Here is a 22,364-nt window from a genome sequence, read left to right as displayed (position 1 = left end):
TTCCTGTAGGGTTTTGGACCTTTGATCCTTATGTGTATTTAAAATGTCCATCATTTCTTTACTGTACAATGTATCTCACACAATTTATAGTCTCATCTAGATTTTTCGTATGTGGGTGGTGTTCTCTCCCCTAGTACTGGTGAATTTGTTCTATTGCCGTTTCTTCCCTACCTTCACCTCTTGGGTTTTCAGCTCAGGAAAGGAGAGAGAGAGAACCGAAATTTTTTCTTTACCCAGTCTTGGCTCCAGTACTTTTCAATGAGTTGGAGCTCTGTCATAAAAATACACTTGCCAAATCATAATAATTTAATCATTTGCATTGCAGTAGAGCCCAAAGGCCTTACCAAGGATCCAGCGTATAGTGAGCTGTGTGTATATACAGCCTACGTTGGCAAAGGGTCAGCCTTTGTTCCCTTGTAGTGGTTAGATTATATATAGAGTCTGCTACTGCCTGCTGGTCCATTACCTCAAGCAGGAGAGCATCATGTTGTTAGATCCAGCGGTCCATGGTTTGTTTCCCACAGGCATCATTACAAATACAAGAACATAAGATGCAGCCCCTTCACCAAAGACCTTACAAGAGTTTTCTGACCGATTGTTCAGAATAGCAAGTGAAGCGTGTGGGAAGAATATACTCACAACACAGTCGTTTCCCAGATGGAGTATTGAGTGGTGTCAGGCTTTTTCAGTGAAGCCTTTCAGTGATGACTTAAAGCTCATCAGGGAAGGTCTTTCGTTGGTGTTGTGCCAATGTGAAAATCAAGCATTTTCATTGTTGAACCTTTGCTAAGAGACAAATGACTAGTGAATTTAGACATCTACATGAATGGAAGGAGAACCTCTACTGCATGTGAAGGAAATTTGTGATATAAATGGCTCTGGAGATACACATTGTAACTAATGACTATTCCATTGGTTGTTTTCACCTATATAGCTAGCGTTAGATACTCGTTTCTGGACCTGGATGAACCACTTCGTGATTTGGGGCTCCTTAGCCTTTTATGTCTTTTTCTCGTTCTTTTGGGGAGGAATCATTTGGCAAGTATCTTTCTTCTTTCAGTGATGTTTTTGTTTTGTCTTTAGGTGAATGTGCAATGCTTGCATTGTGTGAAAGAGATGGACGAATTCATGGGTGTGGTGGGACTGCAGGAATCCCGGGATTGTGGGTTATGTTGTTAATCTAAAATGGTAGATCCCTAAAATCAGTAAATAGTTTTAGTATTAGATGCTGATTAATATACAGCAAATAGTGCAAGCTGCATGGAGGAAAATCACCAAGAAGTACATTGAGATTGAAATTGGTACTTCTCCTAATGAACATCTCTAGATGATGGTTTCCAAATGTGAAACTGTCTTATTCTTTGTTTCATGGCAACTGCAGTAATATCTAACTGCTGGGGATGTTTTTTTGTTTTCTGTTTTGTTTTGTGGTGGTGGGATTAGTGATTCGTTATCCTTTGAGATAAGTCAAGGAACTCTTTCACTGTATATTAGCAGAGCTTGTAAAATCCACTTGCTTGTGGTGATCGTACTTGCCTGGAACAGCTTTCTATCAACCTGTACAGAAGCAAAGCTTGCCTTTAAAAACAAAAATGGAGTTTCTAGCCCCTACGGCTGTAAAGATAACCTTTCACATGAGATATGATGCAGAGCTGTCTTCCTCAGTCTTCAGACAAACCATTCTAATGCTGCTGCTGCTCATGGCTTTCCCATGCTGTAACCAAGTAGAAGCTGATGCTGAATCTTGTCAGTCAGCTACTGTGAGTTCCCTGTGGGAAACAGGGTCGCTTAAGAGACCCCGGTTAATTTCCCTACTCCTTAGGGAAAGCTGAGCGCAGCTGTGGAGGCTGGTACTTGGATTTCTGACTGAGGAGAAGCCTAGAGAAGAGTAAGTTAGTGGAGACCACTGTTACTTGAGCAGCAGCCAGGAAGCTGTGGGTCATGTGTAGTGAGGTACAGGAGATGAGGGAATGGGGGCCTTTCCTTTCCAGTGGCCGGAAGAGTTTGGGGGACTCAGTTGATCAGACACTTGTTAGCTGGGGTCTACAAAAGATGGCGCTTGCAAACAAACACCTTGGTGTGAATCCAACAGCTTTTGTGAAAAAGGGGGTTTGGTTTCTTACCTGGGGGTATTCTTGGATATTAAGGCCATCGTCTTAATTTGTCCTGGTAAATATTTCAAACTCTGGGTGGGTGGATGGGTGACCTGGAGGGAGAGAGAGAGAAAATGTAGGTGAAGCACACACTGTGGGAGAGATGCTAGTGGAGCGGGAAAAAGAACAGAGGATGCAGGCAATGAAAATAATGCAGGAATTGATACTTTGTAAAGGGGGGAAAAGGTGGAATGAAGTCAGGAAGAGACAGGCTTGTCTCCCATTGACTGTTTTGGGGCCAGGATTTTACCCAACATGTCTAACAAAAGCAGGTGAACCATAGTAAACTAAACTTGTTAGGCAACTTTCTATTAAATATGCTGCAGATTGATTCCCCCTGCAATAAACAGCAATCGGCCATTGTATTCCTTTATTTGGCAGGGGCAGCACCCGGAGCTGTAGGCTTTGCCCACAAGCCAGTAGGTGCTGGGTCTATTTTTCAGTCCCAGTCTACTAATAAACAAGCTCAAGTAACTAAACGAGCTTTATTCAGGGCCACAGGCTTCATTTCCTCTGGACTCTTAAGACCTTAAACAGATGTTTGTCTGTAATCTTACCAGCTATCTCATTACTCTGCAGTTCATGGATTTTCCACTGGAGTGTTTACTTTGCGTAGCTAAACGCGTAGCTAAATACTTAGCTAAACAACCAATACTTTAGAATTCTTGTCCTCATTTATGTCTGAGGCTTCCTTCCCATGCATCTGTCAGTTCCCTTCTGTCATCAAGGGAGGTGGAAAGATACAGCTAACCCTTTGAGGGCTTTGACTCTCTGGACTTTCACCATTGAAAACCATCTCAGAAAGCTCTACTTGAGTCCAAGTTCAAAGTAAAATGATGTGTTTGGGATAACTTTTTCTCAATAATAGTTTCCTTAATATTAATGTTCTGTGCATTGTACTGTGCAGACTAGACAAGGTAAAGCCTCGTTTCAGAAGACAATGTTTTGTCTTTGCTTCTTGGGGCTTGTCTACACTTACATTTTATAGCGCTCTAACTTGCTGGCTCAGGGGGGTGAAAAACTCCCCTGAGCTCAGCAAGTCTGAGCGCTTTAAAGCGCTAGTGTAAACAGGCTCTGGGTGCTGGGAGCTGGCTCCCAGCACTCAGAGCTAATCCCCTCGTGCAGGTGGATTACCAGGAGGTGCTGGGAGAACTGTCTCCCAGCGCTTGCCCACGACCACACTCACACTTCAAAACGCTGCTGTGGGAGCGTTCCAGTGTAGCCAGGCCCTAAGAGATGGCCTCAAAACTGCTTGCTCTTCGTATTTAGGGATTAAGATCATAACAAATGTTAATGACAGAGAAATAGTGAGGAGATAACATACCGGAGAAGCCTTAAAAGCAGTGAAAGCTGGTCTGGTCTTCTGGAGATCAGGGTCAAATTTTCAAAAATTTCCTTTTTAAAATGATATCGGCTCGTTAGAGCCTACGTTGAATTGAAAGCCAATGGACTTAGGCTCCCATGTGCCTACTTTTGAAAATGAGGCTTGGGCACTTTTGAAAATTCTTTCCCCCCAGTCAAAAATGAGACAGAATATAAGGGACTAGGGATGGAAGAGAAAAACAGGCAGGAAAAATGAGAAGAGATGACTCTCCGAAGAGTCTAATTATTACACACGTGCTGCCATTTAGTTAGGTAATTGAAAATGTCGTCAAAGAGAAGCTGAAGCAAACATGTTTTGAAAATGCATGTGACGATTGCAATGGAAGACGAAACGCTGTGTGTTTAGAGGGCAGTAATCCCTGCCTGGGGGCGTTTTCCAACAAGCAGTTGGAATAGATTCAGGATTAACTCTTTTTACATAATCCCAGAGTTTCTGGCCAGCTGCAAAAAATACCGTTCTGACACCAGCACAATCTGAATGTAACATACATAACTGTTAACAGAGACATGACAGAGTGTTGCAAGGAAAGCCCGGAGACAAGTATGTTGCTGAGAAGTAGGCGGATACAAAAGGGACATCTAAGGCGGAAGGGGGCCAGAGTAGTAAAAATCATGAGAGCTGAGGTGCAGACAGTAGCGTAGTAGCTGAGAAGGGCCTTGGAACTGGTAGCTGAAGATGAAGGGCAGGCGATGAAGGGATTTGAAGGTGGGAGTGATGTGGTCAGAGTAACGACCTAGCAGCAGCGTTTTGGCTGGCTGGGTGGGGAGCAGGCTGAAAGGTGGGGAGATCATGGATGCCAGCATTGCAGGAGTCAAAAAGGAAGGTGTGATACTAAATGCCTGGACAAGGGCTTCAGCTGCAGGGTGGAGAGGGAAGGCTGCACTTACAGTTGTGGTTTTAGGGGGAAAACAGATATGGTTAGGTGGCTTGTCTGAATGGAACAGAGGAAGAAGTTTGAATAAGGGCTCATCTATGCAAAGATTTAGTTCATGGCAAGCTGGGCTGTGAATCTACCCCATACCCAGCCTGTCCTATGCAAGCACAATAATGAGCTTTTATCTGCTTCTCTTACAAAGAGGACTAGATCAAAGGGCACTAATGAACTGTTAATGTGCATCAGCAGGGTCTACATAGGCAGTTGGAGTGCGGGAAGCGAGTGCAGAGCAGATTCAAACCCCAACTTGCCAGGGACTCAGTGTTTGTGTAGACAAGCCCTAAAACATCACATTCCAGGGACAGTGATGCACCTGCCTATGGCTGAGAGAGGAGGGGGAAGCTGTGCCCTTTTGAATGTGGGTCCGCATAGGGTGGCCAGCAGGAGGTATGGGACTGTCAGAGGTGAGAGACTGTATAGCAAGGGAGATTCGGGATAATGGGGATTGACACTACATCAAGTAGGGGCAAAAGCTGATGCAGAGCAGAGGAGGAGTTGCTGTTGTAGAAGTAAGAGGAGAAGAAGCAGGAGAGAATTCAAGGGTGGAGCAGAGCAGTGGGGAGTGACTCTGACAAACAGCATCTGGCTTGGAGGATGACATTGGAAAAGAGGCTCTGAGCGTTTGCTAAGAGGGAGCTGCTGCTTGCTTTTAGAGCAGTTTCAGTAGATTGCGGAGCAGCCAGATGAGAGAGTAAAATAGAAGCAGCAGGAGTGGGTATCTTTGCAGGCACAAGTGCTGCCCTCTTTACACATGCAAACATCCCCCTTCCTCCTCCATATGAAAACTTGTCCCATGAAAGTGCTAGTCATAATTTGAATCTCACCTCGCTGGAAAACTGCAGTGGCCGATTGTATTGTCTGAGTTTGTTTGTGTCCCTTCTCTTTCAGGCCTTTCTTGAAGCAGCAACGAATGTATTTTGTATTTGCTCATATGGTGACGTCCGTATCAACCTGGCTGGCCATAGTTCTCCTTATCTTTATCAGCCTTTCCCCAGAGATTCTTCTAGTAGTTTTTAAAAATGCGAAGAGGAAAAACCATCAGGTAAGGAATGAGAGAATATACCACAACACTTCCCTTCTTTGGAGAGGTGCTTCTGTTCTTCTAAACACCTGACAGACTTTGGGGTAGCAATGCACCATTTTCACCTAGGGAGAGACTGCCTGCCTCTCATCGTGTCATTCCTTCATGTGCCAAAAAGGGTCAAAAAGTGTTAACCAGAGGTACTGCCCCGATCCGCGGAAGCAGATGCATCAGCAGTGCCTTTTCAGTCAGCGTTTGACGTCTGTATATCGTGTAACTGCTTCTGGTTCTAGAAAGTATATCTTGCAAATCACATTGGACTTCATTCTGCTCCGTTTCACTGCTCCAACCCCATTACAAGTCTTAATTGACTGTCAAAACTTGCAAATTTGACCTAATCAATCATCTAAGGGGAGTTCTTAGGAGTTTGTTTTTTGGGGATTAATGATTTTTTGATGGGTAAGATATCTTTAGTTTTTTTTCATCATCTTCCTCATTCTCATCATAAGGGTGGTAAAGTGGATTTTGCACCTGAGTTGCTAAATTTTCACAGTGAATTTGCAAGGGACTTGACAGCTAGTTCAAATACACCTCTACCTTGAAATAACGCAACCCGATATAACACAAATTTGGATATAACGCGGTAAAGCAGTGCTCCGGCGGGGAGGAGGCAGGGCTGCGCACGCTGATGGATCAAAGCAAATTCAATAAAACGCGGTAAGATTTTTGTGGCTCCCGAGGACAGCTTTATATCGGGGTAGAGGTGTACAGTCAAAAATAGCCTTGCCCCACCATCCCTGTTACCATAGTATTGGGAAACCTCACAATCACTTACGCCTTTATTATTCTACGAGGTGAGGAAGCAGTACAAAGAATCAGAATATTAGGGTTGGAAAAGACCTCAGGAGGTCATCTAGTCCAACCCCCTGCTCAAAGCAGGACCAATTCCCAACTAAATCATCCCAGCCAGGGCTTTGTCAAGCCCGGCCTTAAAAACCTCTAAGGATGGAGATTGCACCACCTCCCTAGGTAACCCATTCCAGTGCTTCACCACCCTCCTAGTGAAATAGTGTTTCCTAATATCCAACCTAGACCTCTCCCCACTGCAACTTGAGAGCATTGCTCCTTGTTCTGTCATCTGCTACCACTGAGAACAGTCTAGCTCCATCCTCTTTGGAAATCTTCAGGTAGTTGAAGGCTGCTATCAAATCCCCTCTCATTCTTCTCTACTGCAGACCCCAGTTCCCTCAGCCTCTCCCCATAAGTCATGTGCCCCTGCCCCAGCCCCCTGATCATTTTTGTTGCCTCCAATTTGTCCACATCCCTTTTGTAGTGGGGGGCCCAAAACTGGATGCACTACTCCAGATGTGGCCTCACCAATACCAAATAGAGGGGAATAATCACTTCCCTCAATCTGCTGGCATTGCTCCTACTAACACAGCCCACTATGCCGTTGGCCTTCTTGGCAACAAGGGCTCACTGCTGACTCATATCCAGCTTCTCATCCACTGTAATCCCCAGGTCCTGTTTTACAGCTGGGGAACTGAGACACAGTGGCTAATTGACTTGTCCTGAGATCACATAGGAAGTTTGTGGTGGACTGGGGATTAGAACCCAGTTTTCTAGAGTCCCAGCCTAGAACCCTAACCACCAGGCTGTCCTCTTTATCGCTACCTGTCAAAAAAGACAGTGGGTTTTCCCATGCATGATGCAGTGTTTCCTGAAGGCCAGTCTCACTCTGCTAAAAGAAAGGGAGGAGTGGTGGGAGGGGCTGTTTTTAAAATAGAAATTACTTGCTGCAAGCTTTAATGGTGGTAACTGTCTTTGAATGTTGGTGACAAGCACCAGTTTACCATGGCCTATTTCCCCAACACTGAAAGCCAGCACAGCTGTGGTTAGAAAGTGCCTGGAAGATGGTGCAAGAAGGAACAATCAGTTGCACACATACAAAATGCGAAATCACTGCCTCGGAAGGAGTACTGCGGAAAGGGATCTGGAGGTCATAAGCTAAATATGAGTCAACAGTGTAACACTGTTGCAAAAAAAGCAAACATCTTTCTGGGATGTATTAGCCAGAGTGTTGTAAGCAAGACACAAGAAGTAATTCTTCCACTCTACTCCGCACTGATTAGGCCTCAACTGGAGTATTGTGTCCAGTTCTGGGTGCCACATTTCAGGAAAGATGTGGAAAAATTGGAGAAAGTCCAGAGAAGAGCAACAAAAATGATCAAAGGTTTAGAAAACATGACCTGTGAGGGAAGATTGAAAAAATTGGGTGTATTTAGTGTGGAAAAGAGAAGACTGAGAGGAGAGAGAACTGTTTTCAAGTACATAAAAGGTTATTACAAGGAGGAGGGAGAAGAATTGTTCTTCTTAACCTCTGAGGGTGGGACAAGAAGCAATGGGCTTAAATTGCAGCAAGGGAGATTTTAGGTTGGACATTAGGAAAAATTTCCTAACTGTCAGGGTAGTTAAGCACTAGAATAAATTGCCTAAGGAGGTTGTGGAATCTCCATAGTTAAGAATGGTCTAGATAATACTTAGTCCTGCCATGCATTCTGGTGACTGGACTAGATGACCTCTTGAGGTCCATTCCAGTCTTATGATTCTATGTTAATGAAAATGAAAAGTTCATGTTCCCTGCTATGTGCTTCTCCAGTTGTTAAAAACATCTGTGCAACGTCACATCAGAGCTCTTAGCCCCATCCTTCTCCACCTCCACCCCTTCCTCCCCCTTTACTGGCACCTGCTAATGCTCAGGTACTGTAGCCTGTCATTCTGTGTCCCTCCCATAACCAGTGTATTTCTTTTCAGATGGGGTATATTAGCAATTTAGGTTCAACGTACTGTTTGCACATCTCTAAGCAGCAGGTTACTAAGCTGTCGTTTTGTGCCATTTTGATAACCTAGTTTCTAGGTGAAGTGTGATCCAAAATGTAAAAGAATTTTAATGTAACCATTTATGTTTTAAATGACACTAAGTTGCATCGGAATTTGTGTTCAGTGAAATTGTAAAATTAGTTTCAAATACTGAAGTTTAGGAAGAAGAGATTTTTCTCGTGGTGCTGTGGTATCCTGTATGACTTTACTGAAAGCTCTGTGCACTTCTTTCAGGGTAATTTTTTTTCTTTGGCCTCCTGTATTTTGACCAAAAATTGGTATTTAACTAGATATAATAATATCGAAGACTTAAAGATGTATCCTTAAAACACTTGCTAGATTCCCTTAGCACAATATTGATAGTGCAATACATGTGACTTTGAAATAACAAAATCTGTGAAACCAGTTATTACTGTTCAATTTTATAAGCAATGAAAACGTTTGGAATCTTTGTTATGTTTATCAGACAGGTTTCAGCAGCCTACCACTTCCGGCGTAAAATGCTGTGTTTGTTTTCCTTCAAACTCTTCGTTACATTGGTTCTAAGAACACTGATGAGTCAGAACGAAAAAGAGAAACCCAGTATCTGACTCTTCTTTAAAAATCTGTCCTCATCCTGTGTTCCCTTTGATTTATAAGGAAGGCTAACCAGCTTGTTGGGTGGGAGGTGACATCCAGTTCTTAAGACCTTGAGTCGCCATGTTAGAATTTTTCTTTTTCTTTTTCATTTTTTGTTGAAGATGCTAAAAATATAACCTAATGGCGTCTAGGAAGTTAGACTAGCCAGTTTCAAAGGAATAGAATGGTTTGCTCTCAGCAGTGGTGGTGTGGAAGTTTCCTCAAGGTGGGAGAAATGTGATATAATGAGTGTAGTGATAGAAAAGTCACTTAGGTCCAAAACCTCATCCCATTGACTTCAGTGGGAGCAGGATTTGGATCTTGTCGGAACTTAGATGACAGCATCTGGTAGATCAGCAGTCTGGTGCCAAGATTTCCTTCTGGGGCCACATTGGCTTGGTAGAGTTTGCGGGGGGTGGTTCTTCCAGCTTCCCATTGTGTCCCAAAAGTTAGTCATTGAAAATGCCCAGCTGGTCTGTGCGTTAAAGGTGCGTCCTTGACCAATCTGTGGCCGGGCCACTAGTTGTTTTGGCTAAAACTTCCTCACTAGGGGTGAAATCCTGACTCCTCTGAAGTCATTGGGAGTTCTGTTGTTGACTTCTTTTGGGTGTGTCTACACTGCACTCTGAGCCTGGGACTGCGGGACCTGGACTTGTGAACTAGGTGTATCCAAGCCTGTGCTTTAACACCCACACTGCATTGTAACATGGGTTTACAGTTGCTGGACCCAGGTCTCACAGCTGTGCTAACACATCCATATGGCACTAGGCAGCCCTTCTGACTTGGCTCTGCAGCCTGACTTGCATCCACACTGCAAAATGACAGGGCTTGGACCCAGATCACACCGGGACTTGGACTCTGACCCAGCTCCCTAGCCGGGTCATAGGACCTGGGTTCTGACTGCTCGCTGGCTCTCGTCAGTCTGCTTTGGGTGTGGATGGCAGGTGGGCTTGGTCTCAAACCTGAGTCAGGGCCCAGGCTTAGAGTGTGTAGTGTAGACGTACCCACTGGGGCCAGGATTTCATCCCTTGTGCTCACACAGACAAGCAAGACACCTACCATCCAACATAGTAGTTTGGTGGTTCCCTCCTTCAGCAGGAGCAGGGCTTAAGCCTCGAGCCCCAGCAGCTGTGCTCCGGCTCTCAAATTGCCGAAGATTGTCATTATGTCACTTGGAGGGCTAGTAAGTTTGGCCACCCTGGTGTGTATATACATAAAAAACACAAGATGAGGTTGTCAAGATGTTACGTTTCAAGTAGCAATACTAAAAACATAGTCGAGTTTCAGACATGGGTGTCTAAAGTTAAGACACCTGTGTCCGTAATTAGACGTCTAAGTAAGTGGCCTGATTTTCAAAGGTGTCACGGAGCCACAGCCTCCACTGATTTCAGTGGAAAATTCCAGACTAGGTCTCTTATTCCAACGTGCTGGCTAAGATTCCAAAAGCCAGTGTGTGTGACTAGCAAGAGCAGTGACTGCTGTCTCTCCTTTCAAAAATGGCAGGTGAAATCCTGACCCCATCAAAATCCACGTGATTTTTGCCCTTGACTTCAATGAGGCTGGGATTTCACCTGGAGCGGTCCCATTTTGTAACGTTTCTCTTCAGTGCACTGCTATTCGCTTGGCCTGTATTTGTCAATGTTTCTATGTGCAAGTGTTTTGAACTGCAAAATGCATTCATATTTTCTTTTGGTTTCTGCATTTCTCTCTCTCTGCTGCCATTTTCCACCTTTTGTGCTGTTGTGAACTAGGTAACGAAACGCCTTCCTTCCTCAGGAACATCCACTATCTTCATGCTCTCTCAAACTTCCAGCAATCACAGCTTTTCTTGGAATGAATAAGGTGATTTCCTTTCTTAATCAGTACAAGTTTGCTTGTGCTGCTGTTTTTTCCTTCTCCAAATGCTTAACCGCTGATAACCTGTGGTTTTTAGATCTGCTTGTGCAATAAATGGTTTTTTAAAGATACCTTTTCATTTAGATGTATTCTCTCTACCCCTTTCCCTTTCATGTTGCTATGCCGTTATTTAAAGCTTCACAACAACTTGCTACACATCAGCTCAGCAGTGCCTGTTGCATGCATCCTCATTATTTAATACGACCCGTAGATGTGCATGGTGCTTTACAGACAGACAGACATAAGACAGGTTGCACCCTCAGGGGACTTACAATCTGCACTTTGGACCAGATTGCCAGCTAGTGTAAACCAGTGTGGCTCTATGGAAATCCATGGAGTTGTGAGAAATAACACCAGCTGTGGATCTTGCCCTGTCTTTCCATACTCTCTTTTCCCCCTGTAGAGCTGTTTGAGTCCATTAGCTAAAGCTTTCTTTGAAACATGGAAACAATAATCTACTTTATTTTGATTGTTCTCCCGGTTACTTGATGTGTGTGCAAACAGTCCATCTTGCACTTGGCCAATTCCGTAGGCTAGCAGCAGCTTCTCGAACACATTCCTTTGGCTTACAAAACAATATTTACTCACATTACAGTAAAGAATGTATTTTGCTATTCATAAAAGCTATAAAGTTTTGACAAAATAAACAAAGATTTTGTACCAGTTACGCTGAGTGCAGTTCTCGGTAGCAGCTGCTCTCTATGGGGATGATAAGATACCAGAGCATTTTATGCATGTTCCTAGTTGGTTTCATTTTCATCTTGCTGTGTTTGCCACATATGTCTCAGTGTCCAAAAATACCACTACAGAGGGTGATGGATTCTTTCCGTCTCCTAGAAACTTCCAAGCTTTGATGCCTGAAATCGAGCATCTAAATGAGCGGGGGTGATCTTCAGAGTTGTGACGCACACCACTCATATCCACCAAAGGTGCCTTACTCGTTGGCACTCATACTTGAAAAATTTGGCCAATATTTCCTAATCTTGGCATTTATAACCCATGTCTTGGTTAGTCTTTTTGATATTTAACTTAAAGTTTTATTACAGAATGATTCAGTAAATCTTTTTTTTATTTGTTGCACCACTGGGTAGATGAACATGTCTCATGTGCTTTAAGTATTTTTGCCTCACTATTACAGAAAAAACTGAGCAATAGGAAGGCATCTGATTCACTGTCGTCCAGACGTTCTGTCAGACCTCTTCTTTTAAGAACATTCTCAGACGAGTCTAATGTATAGTAACAGGTACCCTGTACAAAAGAATTGGGATGGTTTTAAAGGCACAGATTAACCAAATGTTCCAAAAATCAATTAAAATATAGTTCTTATCATCTTCTCAATTGGTGGTGTGGGGCACCTGTCCTTGCAAAACATAAAGGTGCAATGCTTGGCATACATTTTAATCTTTGGAGCTATCCATACAAATTTTTCAGAACCTCAGTAGATGTGTGCAGATTCTTCAGAGTTCCAAGATCCCACTGTATGTAAATGTAAATGTACAGTCTAGTTGGCTAAGCAAGTTTATCTGAGTAATATTGAAACAACTGAGACGGAACATACTGTCATTAAATTATGTTAACAGTGATCATAAAACTTTAATACTCGTGGATTTGTAAAGAAATATCCAAATCCCAATGATTAAAATTATTCCATTATTGCATCTGGATCAATTCAAAGGTTATGGGTTTGGTTTTTTTTGTAAGTGCATGCTTTTCTGTCAGAATTAGAGAAAGAAATGTTAATGTATGTGAACAGAATTGAATCTAAACATGTAATGTAGTTGATTATATGTACAGCACACTTGTGTTTGTGTGTGTGTATACAGACATATAATTACTAGAGTACATGTTTGGCTTTTTAAGTGATCATGTTTAGAATCACACTCTCTATGCTTCTAGCTGTAGAAATAGATAAAAGTGCCAAATTTCATTCATGTTTAGAAGAAAAAGCTGCAGCCTTGCTACAAATGTCTTGTTGTTCCTCCTAAGGTGCTTGTATATAAATTTGCAAGTAAGGGAGCTATTGAGGCAAATAAATCCCAGGTTAGAAAGCCCACTTACCCTGGTCTTTGTTAGTAAATATTTGTGTTAGTCTGGATGTCCATATTCCCAAATATTAACCCTGCTGCTCCTTAGTGTAACTATTCTGTAGTGAAACAAGGAGGGGGTCTCATCATGAATGAAAGATTGCTTACGTATAAGTCTACCAGTGGGCTAAAAACAGAGAGTGCTGCCCATTATCCAGTGCCCTTATTAACAGAGCCCTAAGTATCACTTAGAATAAAAATATCAGTTCCATGTAACTCAGTGATTGTTCTGCCCTCCTGTACTTTAGGTGATGCTGCATGATGTTAATTTCAAGCAGTCTGATTCATTTGGCTCAGTTGCTGTCTTCAGTTTTTTCCTCTTTTGATAGACCACGCAGCCTGGTCAGTGTACCAGATTAAATAACTAGACCTGCAAATGGCCTGCCTCCTCTGACAGGACTATAGGCTGCTCTGGGATGGAGTTTTCAGATATGATAGGCCTGGAGGTCTGCTGAGCTCCTTGTCAGTCAGTTGGAATGCCACTGCACCCCTGAGTGCTCCAGTCACCACTGCAATTCAGAGAACAAAGTCACAGTGGCTGAATTTTGCAGAAATGTCACCATTTGGGCTGTTCTCTGCACCCAGATTTTTGTTTTACACAAGGTTCCGTAGACATGACTAGGTTTTTAAATGTCACCGCGGTTTTGGGGCTCAGAAAAATGCACCTATTTCCACTCCAAAAATTCTGAGGGAAATTCTTATTGAAAACAGGCTGTTTCCACATTTGCAGCAATCCATGAAAAACATTTAATATTTGAGTGCATCACTTTCTTGTTCCAAATAATTTGCCCACCTTTGTGTGGACTCTGTGAAGCATACAGCCTCTGCAGAAGGTTTGCGCTCCCCAGTCACCTGGGGGAAGCACAGGAGCACCAAAGCAGTGATGGCAACCCTGATATTGCAGTAACCCCTGTCCCATTAGAGCACCAGTGTGTTGCAGACACCCAGCAGCCGAAGGATGGCTTGATCATCTGAGCCTCACGTTTTGCATTGTTGGTTGCTCTAAGAATCCTGTTAGCAGGATGTAGGCTACTTGGAAGCCCAGTTTCCAATCCCAGAAGACTGGTTGTTAAATTGTGTGCCACGCTGGTTACTTTGGTGGAAGTCTTATGGAAGCAAGGTGTTATGTGCATGTCAAATATTTATGCCTATGGCCAGCTTCAGCCATCTGATCACTCAGATCTGACTGAGGATCTTTCCAGAGAGCAACTACCCACTTCTTCGTAGTTAAATGCTGCAGTAATTTTTCCATCTGGAAAGCATATTGCTTCCTAAATGTTCTGCTTTCCAGGTCACATACATGCTAGCCAGTGAGTTTTCCATGCCTTATTCTACACCTCTTGATGGATATCATCCTCTTTCACCTCCTGTGCAACTGGCGCTATGCATTCTGTGCATGTATGTGCATTGAATGATTGAAAAAATTAAGCAGCAAGAAAAAAAAAAACTTTAAAAAGGAGAGGAATTTCCCCGTAGTCACTAAGTGCTATTAGTTGGGAAAGATCCCATCCTTCCTAGATTACAGGGGTTTCTCTTGGTAAATATTTAATTCCTGCATTAACATCAGATCAGATGTGATCAATTCCCTTCACAAAGCAGTGTGGTGCCAGGTGCAGTTGGACTGAATTAATATGAGAATCACAGGGGAGACCAAGTCAGAAGTTAATCCTTGACCTAATGTAGCATTTTGAAAACTGTGCAAATTCATTTGTCACACAGCTCTCTCCCCTTCACTGTGAATGCAGTTTGGCATTTTTATCACTGTCTTTTTATCATCATTCCTGTTATCCTCCTAGCAAATTCTAATAATTGGCTGCCTAGAATAACACAACTATGATTTTTGGAATGTAAAGATTAAAGTAAATGATCTTTTTCCTTCTAATTTTACAGACTGTACCTTTTAATTTGCCTATGCTATTGTCCTACAAACGTATGGAGAATGGTTACACCTCTGAAATGAAGCTCCAAGATGCTGTTACTAACTTGACACAAAGATGCCATCTCAGGATACCTCAAATGCAACAACTTTAAACACTGCACCTTGTCGTGCTGCAGGACAAGACGTCTGTTTGAACTCACAGTTTAAGATGACACATGTATTGTAAGCAGCCCTGCTGTCTAAGCAGCGGAGGCACTGGCCTTCATTTTTTCAAAGTCTGAAAATGGAAAAGTCTGGGACATAAAAAGTCCATGGAATCAGCAGTGGAGAAAAGAACATCTAGAATTCCATGAAAATGGAACAGTAGAAACTTTAGAGACACATGGATGCTCCTTATGCCCACTGAATAGAAGGAGGCTCCTCCATTACACATTCATCCAACGGCAATGAATGGCCACTAAAGTCTTATTCTTTTGCCTGACCAAAGAAGTAGCACAGCCTTTCTGCTTAATCATGGTCTTGTCCAACTCCCTTGGAAGACATGGGAAAGGCTCCCATCATGGAAGTTGGGATGGACCCTAAACTAGAACCACTGTCTGTCGTCTTGCACAGCTGCCGTTGCTGCTAATGAGAGTTGTGCACCAGCAGCTGAAGCCAGGATCTGATTGTTAGAAAAGTTCAGCTTTCAAATCCACACAGCAGAAATACTTGAAAATATTGAAGGACTGAGCTGCTGATGGCCTGAAATGTCCAGTGGCATCTCCTTTCCATTGCAAACAGCAGGATCAGACTGTTAAATGTCCTGTTTATTAAAATGCAGAAGTGTGTCAGCCTGAACATTTCTGAGGAGCCGATCAAAATATTGGAAGAGTTTTCATGGGGCAAGACTTCTTTTCCACATTACCAAATTTGATTCTGGAACAGGCGGAAGACACAATGACAAACCCTTTCCCCTTATGGATTGAAAATACACAGAATTCTTTTATTGCTCATGAAAAGCTCCTTAGTCAGGAAAGAATCTTAAATAAAAGTTGTGTTGTGCCAGGTTTTCAGCCCACGCTTAACTGGGCCTCTGTGGTTATGCTCACACTCCTGTGAATGTAATTGCAGTTGTTTGGAGACATTAAAGACCTGAATGGCAGTCACAGTCAGGCCCTTAAGTGACCCATTGACATTGATTGTGCTTGCAAATAATACCAGATAAATCTGCAATCTTCATTATCTGCATCAACAAAAAGGGAGGTCAGTTTTAAAAATAAGTGAATAAATGCATCTGGCTCTAGGAGTATCATTTTACTTGGTTCTAAAATCAGCAGATTTTTTTTTTAAATCTGCATATATCAAGATATTGCAAGTTAAGATGTTGATTTAATAATGCCACGTGTGCATAGCATAAAGGTAAAATGCTTGACAACCAACTTCTATTTGTTTTTTATTATGCAGGAAAACAATACTACTTTGATTACAAAAAAAATCCGAGTGAGCATGGATTAAGTGCAATTGGCATTTTATTTTTTTAATAATATTTTTCCACCAGTTTGACTTCCCCTTCATCCTGTATGGCCCAGGTTTCCCTGTGCCAGATAAAGCAAACAAAAAAATACTTGGGGTAAAAATTTTCAGAGTAAGTAAGTCCCATTTTCTTAGCCTCCCAAGTCTTATTGCAGGTCAATGAGACTTAGGCTCCTAAGTCACTTGAACACTTTTGAAAATTTTACCTTTAGGCTTTGCTTTGCTCATGCACAAAGAGACTAAAAGTTAGGGCTGGACAGAAAATTCCCATGTCCATGAAATTTTGATGAACAACAGAAAAGAATTTTGCAAAAAATAATTGTCCATTCCCTCCCTTCAAAAAGTTTGGAAACTCTAAAACTGTAAAGGAGTTGGCACTACTGTTCTCAGAAAGCCGTGCACCTGATTTTATGCCTGCTAATAGACTTGGTTTTAAAAAACACTGACAGGTTGTTCAGTCTTTGGCCTCTCTCCTGATGCCTCTGAAGTTGTTGGGACATTTCCTGAGGAAAAGCTGGATCAGGCTCTCCTGCCCCCCAAATAAGGACAGGCAAATCCTCGTCTTGATATAAGCAATCACACCAAGCCTGCCATTCATGGAAAGCAAGGGAAAGGAGCAGAAACTGCATGCAAGAGGCCTCTGTCACCCCTGTATGTCATAACTGCTTTATGCTACTCAACATGGAGCAGGGGGAAATGTGATCAGGACTAGTGGGTTGGACACCCTACAGCTCCTAAGACCCAGCATGGACAGGAGAGTGGTCAGCCCCATTCACTGCACTGCACCTTACCTAGCAGTAGAGGCCACGGCATAGCCACGCATTGCTGAGCACGGGTAGGATTGCATTCCCCTTCATATTCCATATAAGCAAGGCCCTTTTTCCTTTGGCTCATCCCATGGGACTAGAATGGCGCCTTAGATCTTGTCTGATCACCAGTGTTGATGGCTAACGTTGTGCCTACACATTCGAGCATGAGGGGCACATCCCACTGATACACTGACAATATGGTCTGTACGCCAACTCTGATCTTTCTGCTTCAACGCACAGTTCTGTTTGCTTGTATGTTTATATAATCTTCAAAACATGGGCACTGAAAGGCAGACTTCCAATGATCTGAGACCATTCCAAGGCTGACGCGGACCGCCTCCTTCCTGGTTTGTTTTGTGTAGCATTCTACGTTGTTGGGATCCAATTCCGTTGCGGCTGATGCCAGCTGAATTTTTGCTTTTGGCTTCAGTGAGAGCAGGATTGTGGTATATTCTCAGGAGTACCGATGGGGGGAGTGGAGGGAGAAGGGAGGAATAACTATCCTGCACTTTAAGAGTAAGCTTGATTGGAACCAAATTTTTATCTTTCCATCTCCAAATAATTAATATTGGTGTAGAGTGAACCATTCACTGTAGACCTACATCTGAAACCAAAACTGATGTGAAGATCCACAAGGGTGGGCTGGAATTAACACATAACATCTAGCAGACCAGCTGTAGAGTGTTGGAAATGCAGGCTTTCTTGGGCAAGGGCCTTAGCTAGTGTACTGGTGCAGCTCCACTGAGTTCAGCAGAGCTATTCTGATGTACGCCAGCTAAAAGTATGACCTTCCGGATTCAAAACTAGCAAACTCCAAATCTATTGCTTCCTGAGGACCTACGGTATAAGAGAGAACAGAAGAATGAATTCTGCAATTAGGGAGGTGCTGCAGCTGGGGTCCTACCAGATATTAGATAGCTCAGAATGGCAATAATTCGACAGTAACACAATAATACTGTGATTGTTGTTCATATAAAATACAAGTTGTATTGTTACGCCACATTTCAGTAATGAGCTAAAAGGTCAGTAGGAGCTTATAGGTGGAAAATCTTGAAGGAAACTGGTTAGTGTTTCTAACAATTCCCTGCATATTAATCACACTGATTAGTGACCCAGAAAGTTAAGAAAAGTAACTAGACTCGCCCAAAGTACTAGTGAAAAGTTTCATAAACTCAATCTATTTTTCAAAACTAATCTTTGTATGAGGATAGTATAAATTGTCAGGAATTACATACAAATTGAAATGCAAATTTGCATACCTACCTACCAGTGGAAGATATAATTAATATCACGGTTGCGCCATTCATCCAACTTCTCAGCCATGGAATTTTTTAAAATAATGTATCATATAAAAAGGTGTAAATTACACACAGTTGATGAGAAGAAACATTTTTCAGCTTCTTTTAAAAAAAATGGGACTGCAAACTTACCTTTCCCCCTTCCCCACATAAAATGCAATTTTATACATGTGTTGCTTTATATAACAGATATTGAATGTGAATGTTACCTTTTATGAATGCAACTTGCCCTTTTTCATTACAGAAACTTCTGTTTGAAGTAATCAATAAACTTTGGTATGTTGTTCTGATTAATATTTTTGCCTCGTCTGTCTCCTGGGATGCTCCTAAACCTCATTTGCAGGAGCAAGTAAATGGCTTATCATAGACGCATAAGATGCAGGTCTTAATGGAGAAGGTAATTGGGAGAGGTGTGGTCTCTTACATGTTGTAACAGTGCTTCATTCTTCACATAGGGCCTGATCCAACCACCTTGGGAGTCAGTGGAAAAACTCCCATTATCTTCAATGGGACTGGATTGGGTCGATAGACATACATAATTCTCCTTGGGCAACTCCCACGGCTGTCAACAAGAATTACACACAAGAGAAGAGTATGGTAGCTTCTACCTTCTCAGCAAATCAGACCACTTAGTTAGGCACCAAATGTGAAAATGTTGGTCCTGATGCAGAATGTTATATACTGGGTACTTGGGTAAGGAGTAACTGAAACAATCAACCGTTTTTAATCTTGCCTTCCGCTCTACAGACACAGCAGAGAAGATCAGAGCCCTGTCTCTAAGCTGTCTGGAGTTGATGAAATGCAGGTTAGGATTTGTGCTAATGAAATTCAGTGTTGTTACAAATTGTTGGAGCACTTCATATGCTGTGTGTGTTTATTTTTAAGACGGGTGTCTCTGACTCAAATTAAAATGTTCCTCCCCTCCCCCCCCCAAAAAAAAAGTTTGAGAAATTCTCTTTCTCCTCTTTAATTATTAAACTCTTGTGAACCATCGCAGGACAGATGGCTGAGCTATTTAAAACTAACCTTTACGGAGCAGCATGTACTATTGGAAACCAAATATACATGTTGAGAATCTTAATAGTCTATTGTACTGTATATTATACTGTACTGAGTGATAGGTAAAGTGATCTGAACAATTGCAAAGGCTTTATCTGAATTGGCTATAAAGAGTGGCAGGAACAGAGTGGGAGCAAAGTTAGTGATGTGAAACTTGCGTGGATTGCCAAATACTTCAGAAAGCTCTGAACTGTCACGGTAACATTTAAAATATCTATTTAGCTAAGGCAGGCTAGTGGTACTGAGCATTCTCTCCCTCAGGTGCTTTTCTGGCTGCTCACATGCTCAGGGTATAACTGCTCACTACATGTGGGGTCGGGAAGGAATTTTCCTCCAGGTCAGATTGGTCAGGGACCCTGGAGAGGTTTCACCTTCCTCTGCATCACATGGGTGCAGGTCACTTGCCAGGATTCTCTGGGTGTATCTCATTTAATCCTTTCTCTACTCCTGCGGGGGCGTCAGCCACTGGTGCACCTCAGTCCCTCCCATGCACTGCCTGGTCTCCTGTGGGTCTCATTTATTTTGGTCTTATTTTTGGGGTTGCGTTTAGTGTTGGGGTGCTGGGTGGTGTGGGTGGGTTGTGTGATTCAGGAGGTCGGACCAGATGATCTAGTGGTCTCCCTGGCCTTAAATTCTGACTCGGTGAATTGGAGAAGTATTAGAAATGAGAAGTATTGGTCATTTCCTAATGTTCAGACCTTTTTTTTTTTTTTCTTTTTTTAAATAAGGACTTTAAGGTCAAGTTTTCAAAATGTCAAGGCCTGCTTGCGTGTGCTCATTCCGTATTTGTGTGTTTCAGTGCAGTAACGGCAAAACCAGATGCATCTGCATCTCCATGTGTGTGAGAGAGAGAAAAGGTGGTCTTCCTTTGGCTGCTTGTGGAAACATTAAAATCTGATTTCATCCTCGCTTAGAACCTTTTGAAATAGTGGGATATAAAGTGGTGAGCTAAATCTACAGCAGAAGACTTTGCAGACTGCAACAGCATATCCCCTCCCACCGCCCAGTGTGCTAGTATTTATAACAAAGCAGTAAAGTAAGTGAACTTAAGCAGGGTTCCAACTCAGCCCTGGGCATGGAGTCCAACCTTCCCACAGGTGTTAGCCTCCCCTTTGTGCATCAGTCTGCCCCAAGTCGCAGATGTCTGATGTGGTTTAAAGCACGGCAGTTTCCATAACCAGGGAGTGATGTTGCTGGCATCACATCCAATTGCCTTTGACTTCCCTAACCCTATTGACCAGGTGCCTGTTTTACATCTGGATGAACTGGAGCAGCCTTTCCATATGCGATCAAATGAGGCATAAACCTACAATCTCCAGGACTGTAGTGGAATGCATTAGCCATTGATTTCAACGGGGCTCGGATTTTACCCCGGCTACTTGAAGATGTGAGGTTTGATGGCCAAATTGTTATTTGCTATTTGCCATTGACTTCACTAGGGCCAGGATTTTACCTTTCATTCTCTGTGGCAGGTTTGAGGGAAGATGAACTGAAGTTAACCCCTTGTTCGCTGGGGACCAGGTAGTGTCCCTGTCCTCTTATTGCGGAGATATTGGTAAACTGTAGACAAGTGAGCTTACGTATCTGATGCACTTTAAACTCTACTGAAATTGCTGGGTATATAAAAGGTCGTTCATCTCTGGTATAAGCTCTCTGATGTCAATATACTTATACCAGCAATGAACATATCCCTTTCACTTTGGGTTAGTTCCAAACTAAATTTAGCTAAACTTGTTTTTCCAGTTTCCAGGATGGCTTAAAATATAAACTCTTAGCTCCATTAGTGCTTGCGGATATTTTCCCAGGGAGCACCAGCATCAAATGAACCATCATCTGGGTGCACATTCCAGGGCCTTAAACCCACTAATGCTCACCTGGGTAAGGCCTTGGGTTGGGGTTTGGCCAGAGACCAATGTACAGAACGGAGGGTTGTGGATGAAATAGGAGGAGGAGGGTGTTAAACAGGGATGTAGCAACTGAATTCCTGAATTATGTGAATCTGCTGTTGGGAAGCTCAGGGTAGAGGGACTGTAGCTGGACCTTCCTAAACCTCAGCAGTTGTTACAGTAAGGGCACAAGATGGGATTGAGGTGTCAGTCTCCACCACTAGCACATAGGTCACTGTGACCAAAAGGCCGTGGATGCCAACTGGCCCAGGGCACAGGGCTACTCTGGGTTCACCAAAGGAATGTCATGGAAGAGCCTGTGTCCCACTGGTCGTCATAATCATGGGAAAACGGATGTTGTTTAAGGTGTTATGTATATACACTGAAAATTATGTTCTTAAGGTCTGTGACAAGACTGGTCACCTGAAAGGTAAAAAGTTGGTTTTCTTTCAGGCAAGAATTGCTTTTCTAGCTGCCTGCTTCCATGTAAATTAAATATTGTCTGGTTCACAATGGGCCTGTAGTTACTATATGAGCAGAATGCTAATGAAGGATTGTGGTATCTTCAAAGAGAGGAAATGTACAGGCAGAAGTGACCCAGCAGGAGAGAGAGCCCTGTTTACAAAAGGACAGTGAACTTTTGGGGTACAACTCAGCAGTACAGAGGCACACCCTCATTCCTTCCGTCAAGACAAGCGGCCAGCAGGGTTGATCTCATAAGAAGGGACTGCAGCCAAACTGGTTGAAAATGCTGGGGAAATGACAGAGGTAAGCTACCTTGCAGAGAGCCACCTTCTGTAGTGAAGTAGAATGAACATCACACAGCAAGGGGCTGCTGCTAATCTCTGCATCAACTCAGGTGGTGTGGAAATGGGGAAATGGTTTTATGGCAATAAGTTACTGATCTGCAGCTCCTTGGCTATTCAACAGCTGCACCATGCCTGAGTCCCT

General features: G+C 42.9%; 1 protein-coding gene across 5 annotated transcripts in view; it reads left to right on the top strand.

Moving 5' to 3' along the window:
• The window catches only part of ATP11C (ATPase phospholipid transporting 11C), a 113,184-nt gene extending 96,682 nt beyond the window's left edge, over positions 1–16,502 (top strand). For 3 of the 5 annotated variants that reach the window (XM_050964844.1, XM_050964845.1, XM_050964841.1), the window contains 3 exons: positions 935–1,038; positions 5,360–5,513; positions 14,861–16,502. In XM_050964844.1, coding sequence (XP_050820801.1) covers positions 935–1,038; positions 5,360–5,513; positions 14,861–15,001 — 399 coding nt within the window. In that variant the 3' untranslated portion in view covers positions 15,002–16,502. Of the gene's footprint in view, positions 1–934; positions 1,039–5,359; positions 5,514–10,741; positions 10,833–12,024; positions 12,130–14,860 lie in introns of all 5 variants that reach the window. The other 2 variants (XM_050964843.1, XM_050964842.1) reach the window with 2 other exon arrangements.
• Positions 16,503–22,364: the final 5,862 nt, after the last annotated feature.

Source organism: Gopherus flavomarginatus, chromosome 8 (genome assembly GCF_025201925.1).
Source record: "Gopherus flavomarginatus isolate rGopFla2 chromosome 8, rGopFla2.mat.asm, whole genome shotgun sequence".
NCBI classification, from domain to species: Eukaryota; Metazoa; Chordata; order Testudines; family Testudinidae; genus Gopherus; species Gopherus flavomarginatus.
Note: the sequence above shows the minus strand (reverse complement) of the source record. Positions and strands in the feature narration are given on the sequence as shown.